General features: G+C 34.0%; 1 protein-coding gene across 1 annotated transcript; it reads right to left on the bottom strand.

Moving 5' to 3' along the window:
* Positions 1–5,276: 5,276 nt before the first annotated feature.
* LOC127095628 (uncharacterized) lies at positions 5,277–6,285 on the bottom strand. The gene is made up of 2 exons (XM_051034296.1): positions 5,715–6,285; positions 5,277–5,299 (listed from the first exon to the last, which is right to left on the bottom strand). The coding sequence occupies exons 1-2, from the start codon at positions 6,283–6,285 to the stop codon at positions 5,277–5,279; spliced, it is 594 nt and encodes a 197-aa protein (XP_050890253.1).
* Positions 6,286–10,294: the final 4,009 nt, after the last annotated feature.

Genomic DNA, 10,294 nt, shown 5'->3' with positions numbered 1-10,294 from the left:
TTCAGCAAAGTGATAGCACTTGCTCTACTAGAACAATTAGACTTTGCTTCGTACCTAATGACGCTTATTTGCTAACGTGGCGTGATACAAGAGGTCCTCACGGAGGATGTATACATGATATTCAAGCCACGTGTCAACTATGACACGTGGTACGGTGCCTTTTATATGAATTTTCATCAATGCAAAATGTACTATCATTTTCATTAATATTAAAGAAAGACATTAATTAGTAATCAATGGCATTATAATTTTTTTTTTATATTATCGACTCATCTCACATTCATTTATAAGTCATTAGCCGAGCCTATAAACATGATCACAAAATTAAAATAATTTTTATAAAATATTTAAATTGTAATAAATATAATATTAAACATAAAATAATTAAAGAGTAATATAATAAATATAATATTAAACATAAAATAATTAAAGAGTAATATATATTTTAAAAAAATGTTATGTGATGTTGTAGTTTGAAATTATTAATAATAATTTGACAATCAATACTTACATTAATTTCTTTTTTACTGTTAATGGTCAGATCATCTCTTAAAAAATTGGTTTCCATTTTGTTTTTTAATTTTGTCTTTATCTTTTTATAGTAGTTGTACATGCTAGGAGAAAGAGTGATGATAGTGCAGAACAATCTATCAATCAAGTAATAAATTTTATTATTTTCAATTGAAATTAAAGATGGATATGATTCTTAAATATTTAATAAATTGTTCAAACTTGACAAGTATTAAAATGTTGAAATTAAAATTGTAAATTAATTCTCACTTACTCATTAAAGTTTATAGGATAATATTTTTCAACTAGAGTGTAAATAGTATCAAGGTTAAAAGTCTTGTCATTATCCTTGGGAGTCAAAATACAACTTAGAGTTAATAAATCAATCGTTTGCTCATTAAATATGATATGCAACTCTTGTAATTGTTTGTCAATGGTAGTGAAAAATATTTCAACTATAAAATAATGCTTAGTAGTTACCTAATTATCTTTCAGAGGAGAACGACTAATTTTTGTTGTTGGATGAACATCATTATGATCAGGAATTTCAATATTTTGTTTTTCATTATGATGTTTGTGGTCAAATGAAGACGCAATCACTTGGTGGTGCATATTACTTTGTGACTTTCATTGATGAGTATTCTCGGAAAACATGAGCTTATACCTTGAAAATGAAAGATCAAGTGTTAGATACCTACAAGTCGTTTCAAGCATCAGTTGAAAAGAAACGAGGAAAAAACTCAAGTGTATCGGAACCGATAACGAGGGAGAATATGTTGGACCTTTCGACAAGTATTGTCAAGATCAAGGTATACATCATCAAAAGTCTCCTCCAAAGATACCATAAATTGAATAGGTTAGCTGAAAGAATGAATAGAGCTTTAATGGAAATGGTGACATGTTTATTTTCACAATCAAAGTTGCCGAAATATTTTTTGGGTGAAGCATTAAGCACGATTGTACATCTCTTAAACCTCACTTCATGTGTTATGTTGAAGTTTAATGTTCCAAACCATGTTTGGAGTGGTAAATATGTTTCCTACGACAATCTTCGGGTGTTTGGTGCATGGCTTATGTGCATATTTCGGAGGATGGGAGATCGAAATTGGATGAGAAGTCGAAGAAATATGTGTTTGTTGGGTATGGACTTGATAAGTTTGGATATTGATTCTTTGATTTGGTTCAACGAAAGCTTATTTGTAGTCGTGATGTCGTATTTATGGAGGATTATACCATTGAGGACATCGACAAATTTGAGAATAAATATCTGATTTTTGAAGGGGAAGAAATGGTTGATATAGACTTAACTATTATTGCTCCTACCCCTATCACTTTCGAAGATTTTCAATTCAAAATCAAGGTATGGATTTGAATGTTGATAATGTTTTAAATCCTAATGATATTGTTAATATAGGTGCTACGGAGGACGTTGTTAAAAATGAGGTTGATCAAGAGGTTGAAAGTATTGAGCAATCAGTTGCTTCTAATAAGTTGAGATGGTCTACTCGTGATAGAAGGTCTTATCTTCGATACCCCTCTAACGAGTATGTTTTTCTTACCAATGGTGGAGAACCCGAAAGCTTTTGAAGGGAAAAGGATCCCGAAGTATATCGATGGAACTAGTGACTATGGAATATTGTTTTGTTATAATGCAAATTCCTTGCTTATAGGATATTGTGATGCAGATTGGGCAGGCGGTGCTGACGATAGAAAGAGCACTTCTGGAGGATGTTTCTTCTTGGAAAATAATCTTATATCTTGGTTAAGTAAGAAGCAAAATAGTGTATCTTTATCCACGGATGAGGCTGAATATATTGCAGTAGGAAGCAGTTGTTCTCAATTAATTTGGATGAAACAAATGTTAGAAGAGTACAATATCCGACAAGATGTCATGATATTATATTATGACAACCTAAGTGCTATTAACATATCCAAGAATCCTATTCATCACAACAAAACTAAGCATATTGATATTCGACATCATCTTATTAGGGATCTTGTTTAAGACAAAATTGTTACTCTTGAGCATGTAACCACTGAGAAGCAACTGGCAGACATTTTTACTAAAGCCTTAGATGCAAATCAGTTTGAAAAATTAAGGGGCGAATTGGGCATTTGCATGCTTGAAGAATTATAACAATTACTGATATGGAGATATAGAAATCAAATTTTCTATTTCCTCCATTTAATGGTGCACAAAACACAAGGAATGTCATTACAAACCCTCCTTATTTTCCCAATGCGCCATCCTAGCTACTCTATCAACATCATTCACGCTACCTCATTTATTCTCTCTCTCAACCTTACTCTTAGTCACTCTCATCTCTCTATCTTCTCTTTGAAGTCCATACCTCAAATCTCTAAAATGTCTCAACCTTCTGTCCCAACTCCTAGAAAACACACCAAGGAGCAATTGAACCCTAAAATGTTGGTACTGAGATAGATCTCTCTGATGTCATTACTGATGTCATTCCCCTCTCGATGGTTCTTGGCCATGTAACCCCTATAAGGAAGGCTAGAACATCTGCTTCGAGGAAAGGTAAGCCCTCTAAAGTAAGCACCTCTTCCTCTCCATCCATGACTGCTTGAAATGTAAAAATTCTTGAACTCTATACTATTGTGAAGAAACCTCATTCTATGACTAGCCTGTACCTTAATCCCATTAATGTATAACCTAATGTTGGTGCTTCTAAAGAATGTCTTGCTATGCCAAATGTTATGGAAGATGTTGAAGCCTCTGAAACTAGTAGTAGACCTAAGTCTGTTACTACTTTGTGTAAATATAGCTTGATCATTATGGATAGAGGCGATGTATATAAGAATATTTGTATGCTAATCTCTCAAGTTTTGGGTATTGAGCCTAAGACTGGTGTTGTGCCGGATGTCTCCACATCCTTGGCCCAAACTGATAACACTACTGAAACCCCTCTGGGTAAAACTAATGTCAATGTGTCTACTCTGTCCCCTGAAAAATCGAAAGACAAAGAGGAGTCTAATGGGATGTCGATTGATATGGCTGACAAAGATGAAAATTAGTTAGAGAAAAAGGATCAATCTACTGACATAGTGAATATAGAGGATCTGGACTCTGATGATATGCTCATTGGTCAAAAACTGGCTCCAGGAATAGCTAAAAGGTTGAAGAACATAAAAGGTCAAGTTATTGAATCCTCCAGCATGCCCTCTAAATCTCTCAGGAGAAGATCTAGTGTTGACCCTACAAAAAGATGGAGCAAGGTTGTTACTCCTGTTTCTAAGAAGAAATCTCTTAAGAGGAAGGAAGTTCCTTCTGAGTCTAGTGAAATGACGATGATGTTGAACGTAATGTTCAGGACATCGTGTCTATTGCCAGAAAGCAGGCTTTTGGGAAGAAGATTCCAGCAAATATTCCTGAAGTTCCAATTAACAACATTTCCTTTCACTCTGTAGAGAATGTAGAAAAATGGAAATTTGTTTATCAAAGAAGACTAACACTAGAAAGAGAACTAGCAAAAATGCTTTTGAATGCAAAAAGTTGATGAGTCTGATTCAAGAGGATGGATAATGAAAACTGTAACTGGCTTTGGCAAGTGTTATGAAATGCTTGTTAAAGAATTTATTGTGAATATTTCTAAGGAATGTTATAACAAGAGGATCAAGGAGTTTAGAAAAGTATGTGTCAGAGGAAGATATGTGGATTTTTCTCCTGAAATCATAAATAGGTTTTTGGGCAGAAATGAAGAAGAACAAGATGAAGTGGAAGTCTCTGACAATGTCATTTGCAGAGAGATTACTACTAAACAAGTAAAGGAATGGCCAAGGAAAGGGAAGCTGTCAGCAAGTGATTTGAGTGTGAAATATGTTGTACTTCACAGAATTGGAGCTGCTAATTGGATGCCAACTAATCATACATCCAACATTGTTATAAGATTGGGTAAGTTCATTTATATTGTAGGGACCAAGTCAAGTTTTAATTTTGGATCCCATGCCTTTGATCAAACTATGAAGCATGCGGCCTCTTTTGTTGTGAAGATGCAAATAGCCTTTCCCTCATTGATCTATGGTGTTATACCGAGTCAACACCCAAGTATTTTAATAAGTTCTGATAGTACATGCAAAAGGTACATACTACTTTCTAATTAGTTTTTCTAAAAATATATATAAAAAAAAGAGTTAGACAGTAAGTAAGAAACTTTGATTGTTTATTATAATAAAGAGTTTTTCTAATTATTCAATCTATTATAATAATTATCTTCATTATTATTATACTCTTAACCGTCTACCTCACTTCATTATTTATTTTTTAGCATAATCCTGAACTTTGATTTTCTTTAAGGGCACCTGCTGATAGTGTGTGGTCAGGTCGTAAGTCCGAGAAGTGAGGCAGTAAAATTGTTGGTTTAGCACACTGTAGTTGTCATTAAGAAAGGAACAATAGGGGAGAGAGAGAGAGAGAGAGAGAGAGAGAGAGAGTAAGTAAGAAACTTAAGAAATAACCAGTTACATAATAGAAATTTGTTTAATAATTTACTGTTTAGTAACTATGTCTTAAATCATCAAGGCTTTAAGTGAGTTAGGATGCAGTTCACGTAGTAATATTAGTAGTCGAACCTTAGTTCATGCTACCTTAAACAATGGTAAATTTGAAATAGATCAAGATACTTTCCAAAATCAGGAATTAGAAATTCAAGAAATGGAAAATAATTAGTTAATTGGTCTATGCCAGAAATTAAATTAAAAGAAATTTATAAAATGAGCACGTTTGATTTTTATAGTAAAAAAATTACTCATATAATGGAATTTGCTACATCTATATGCAATAAACATGAAAACATTAATTTGTTAAATATAAAGTTGTTAAAAAATCATGTTAGAGAAGGATGTCGTTATATCCATCTAGGATTAATCCAAATAGCTATAAAGTATTTACGTTAACTAGGGCTAAACACCCTTATTCAGATAATCGTCAATACTCTCAGCAAACCTTCTCTTAATGCTAGACAATTCTGCCAAACTGATTTTGGAGTGTCCTTCGTAAAACTGTTCATGGAACTTCTTTTCTAACTTGGCCCACGAATCAATCGAATTTGGGGCCAAAAAAGTGAACCATGTGAAGGCAGCCTTAGTCAAAGAGGAAGGAAAGTTTTTTACTCTCAAACCCTCATTGTGAGCCAAATCTCCCGACTTTGTTAAATATCTGGCAATATGTTCTATTGTCGACTCACCAGATTCTCCCCCAAACTTAGTGTATTTAGGCACCTTCATTCCTCTAGGTGCCTCGGTTTGGAGAATAAATTCAGCCAATGGGGAAGCATATAGTGGCCTTTGCAATGTGGCACTCATACCATTCCTAGCCATAATTCTTTCGACAATAGTTGTCAAATTATTTTCCACTGCCAAGTCTTCTTGCCGATGTTTATCGATAATTTGATCAGCATCCTGATGTCGGTTAACTAACATCATTTGGTTACGTCCTGCTACTCCTGACTCAACGCCCTGATTTTGTTGGGGTCTAAGGATTTGTCCCTCATGGACTGTCTCATCTTTTGTTACCCGTATCTCTACTTGAACAAGAATGGTTTGCCTAACCACTTGTGCCATCTGCCGAGCCGGTGCCCCCAGGAAGTTACACAAGCGTGTCAATTGATTAGCCACCTGCCTATTTGTTTCAGTAGATTCATGTATCACAGGATTAAAAACTGTACCCATTTGATTAGTTAACATATTAACCAACTCATGATTACTATCATCCATTTGCTGCCTCAACACTGCTATTGAAGTATTCGACAACGACATGGTTCTATTATGAGTATTATTCCTATTCTGAGCATTTCCCCCTTACACTAATCCTTGTAAGGCGGGATTCGTATTTTGAGCATGGTCTGAAAACAATGTTGCACTTGATGTTGACTGATATCCTGGCATTAAGGAATACGACATTCCATAAAGAGGATTTGTGGTGCCAAAGCGAGACACATAAGGTCTGAACGTTGTTATCGTCGATCCTGAACCTCCCGGTGGAGGTAAAAGAATTGATGTTCCAATCGCACCCGTAATCGACATCGTTGAAGCAGCACTTGTCATCGGAGGCAAAGTTGCAACCTGTGAAATTACTGTTTCCGTAGTGGATAAAGTCCCTTGTGGCATTTCATCCGTATTGGAGTTTGACATTTTCACAGTTTCTTGTGGCCTACTATATAGTTTGGCACTTCTAAGTTTCATGCAATTGCGTAACTACACTAGCACTTGTCCCACTGGGCGTGCCATTTTGTTTACTGTAGAAATTGGTAAACAACCGCTGGTCCTCCCTAAGCCTTAAAACTAAGGGTTACTTGCAGGATCGACCAGTTGATCATAAGACATGTGCTAATTTAACAGGGCAACTTGTTCAATTCGACAGACTATTAACTTTGTGAGAAATGGCTTCTGACAAAGTATTGAACAAGCAAAGGTTTTTCCACACGAAATGATAATGCTATAGACTATGGGTTACTCGTGACCGACAACACTATAACATTCAAAAGACATACACAACAAACACGCTTTTGGTGAATTCTACTATCGTAATAGAATTAGTGTCGATAGCGTAGACGACAACAAAAAAGGATAATTCAAACGTAAAAGAAATTAAAATAAAGTGTTCAACGGGAACAATTGAAAAATAAGAAAGTTACATTGAAGTAAATGTGGTGATTCACGTACATAGCACTCTTAAAAACTCTTGCTTCCTCGCGCTGGGAATGTGAAGTTTTTTTACAAGTGATTTTGGTACAAAGTGAACACCCGGAGTCCTCTGTGGGATCCCCTATTTATAATGAACTAAAGAAACTGTCTATAAGAAAAACTACTCAAAAATAATTGTCTGTAGACAAACGTCATGCCACACAATCTAAAAACTGCTCCATATCTTTGGTGTTTATTCTCCTTGTAACTGCTAGTCATTTTGAATTTCAAACTTATCCCGCTCAGGTATTTATGTCGACACCATCCCCTATGTGTTTGGTGTTCAGTCGACAGAACGAATTTCGACCAAACTTGCTTCTTCCGTCGATTTCATCTTCTGGTAACTTGTGGTTTTCCCAGCTATTGCTTATTTTGGGCTCAGCTTTTCTTTCAAACCTCCCCTTGGTGGGGTGTAATCCTTAAATCCATAAGGCGCTTTCATTCATTACGTTTTCAACATGCCCTGTCAATTTCTTGTGGTAACAGTTACCCAAATAATATTTTTGATTTATTAATATTGAATGACTAAATAATGAGTCATCATACTTTTCATAAAAATTATTCGACATTTTTATCTTAAAAAAATTAGATAACCAATTTTTACTATTTTTTAGCATCATAAAATAATAAATGATAACATCAACTAATAAAAATTATCATAAAATACTAGCAACAAACTAAAGTTGCATGACAAAAATCGCATTAACATCAATATAACCAAATATTAAAATATCCAATATTAGTTAAAGTCATGGTTCACTAAAATAGTAAATGTTCAAGAGACTAAAATTGCAACTACTAAGTTAATATTCATCAAAATTATTAAAATTGTAATAATAAACGTTTGATTATTGGGTCAGTGAGTTTTTTTGGGTTTGGGTCCAATTTTACTTGAAACCCGATTTTTTTAATGGATTTTTTAGTTTTTAAACTCATATCCACCTAATTACCCGACCCAACCCACTTTTTTGAATTTATTTGGGTGGTTTTTAGCAAGTTTTGCGGGTTGACCCAACCCATGTACACCCTTAATTTCTCGGTCCACCTAGTTGGCCAAGATATCTTTGTTCGCCTTCCTAGGCGTAGTTGTTGCAATCTTCATAGTAAAAAATGCTATGAAGAAGATCCAAATACAAACAAGATAACACAAGCAAGCAATTTCAGATGCAAACACTCCTAGCGTAAAATACCAATAGCAGAAGAAATGTATCAAAAAAGAAATTGAGGAATCCAAGATCCATTGTTCAGGAAACCCTAGAAAGAGGAGCAGGGCAAAAGAAAAACTTAGTATCATCTTAAAAAAGATGGATCAATCAATTATTCATGTCAAGTGCCAAAGAACAAGATCTATGAACTTGCCTGAAGCTAAAACAGGAGAGCTCGCGAGTAAAGATAATAAGGAAAGAAGAAATAAATTCTTTTGTAGATCTTTAATGGCAGAAAAGGGTCAAAATGACGCTTCAAAAGCCTTTTATGAACTACTCATCCATTGTGGATCTTATGAACCACTACACGCCACCAATAGTCGGTATATCCTGGAAAAATTGTTCGAAATACTCAAGTTCTCTAAGAAAGAGGAAGCATCATCAACAACTACCATAGAGACATGTGTTAGTCGTTCCTAGCAAAATGTCACATATTACAAAGAAAGCATTAAAAGCACTTGTTCCCAATGGAAGCGACGCCACATCAAAGACTTTCATGTTCCCATATCTAGTGGTTGGGTATGAGCGTGTGTTGTAAACCATCGTCCTACGAAGTAGAAACAAAGGCTTAGAGATAATTGTTTTGGGTTGTTTGTAAGCCCAAAGACAAAGGCCCAATAGTAAAGTGGAAGCGGTAGAAACCCGCTGAACAAGTAGACTTTCTCCTATATAGGAGTAGGCGATTCCATCTAAGGGAGCGTTGTTGGTCATTCATATAAATCTAATGGTTGACCGCGATCCATACCTCACTCCACGTTTTAGTTGTTAACCGGTTGTCCTATTTAAGAAGCAAAACACATCATTTCTCAGGTATTCAAATCCATTATTCACACATTAATTTTTTACTCTTTTACTGACTTAAGTGTTGGAATACTAACCCTGCAAGTCATCCCGTTCTCCACCGTATTAAAAGCTTAGGATCACTGCAACAAGCTTTACCAATGCATCTATCGATCAATTCTGATTTTATAACTGAACAATTAATATCATTCATTTACTATCTCTAAGACTACAAAGTGGTGTTAATGATCGAATGTTGCATGAAATTATCATTAGTAAGAATTCACTATTATTTGTTCTCATATGAGTCGACTATATTCCTTCTTGACTCATGTGAAGGACATTCATATTTGTGGTTATAGGTGCAATGTAAATTAATTATAGTGGAAGAAAGAAATCTTAGGGTAAATTATAAAGAGGCTAGTTAGCACTTGACCTTTGGATTTGACCTTTGGATATGGTTCCTCCATTCAAAATTATATTGATATCAAGAATTTTATCATTTTCTGGGTATATCTAATTCTTGTTCCTCTTTGTTTTAATTGTTATTGTTGTTTTAAATATAAGCCGGATTGACTTTTCTACTTGTGGAATCGTAATCATTATGAAATTTTAAATTTGACGCAAACTATTTCAACCTATGTCCTATTAAGCATGTCGACTTTTTTGATAAATTGTTCCCTTTCAACAAATAAATTTAAAGATCAATCTAGAATCCAATTTATATTAGGATATAAATTGAATTCTCAGTTTGATAGAATATTGGTCTAATTCTTTATAATTATTTGAATAGAGGACAACTCTCTTAAATCGTATACGACTAAAAAATACAAAATAGTAAATAACAAAATTAAGTATAAATTAGATAAATATATTAATATAATTAAGAGATATATTTTTATTGTTCATTTAATCAACCGATTAAGAATTTAGATTTTATTCTCTAATGTGTCTGTACTTTTTTAATTGTTATGGATTCGGAAATTAACATAATTTTTTTTTATATTTAAAAATATGTAATGTCCACGAAATTATCATGTCCAAATTTTTTGCAAAACTTTAATTCTGTAGTTTTAATTATGTCTATCTCATTGTTC

The sequence above is a fragment of the Lathyrus oleraceus genome, chromosome 6 (genome assembly GCF_024323335.1).
Source record: "Lathyrus oleraceus cultivar Zhongwan6 chromosome 6, CAAS_Psat_ZW6_1.0, whole genome shotgun sequence".
NCBI lineage: Eukaryota > Viridiplantae > Streptophyta > Magnoliopsida > Fabales > Fabaceae > Lathyrus > Lathyrus oleraceus.
The sequence above is the reverse complement of the archived record's forward strand: the minus strand, read 5'-3'. Positions and strand labels throughout refer to the sequence as shown.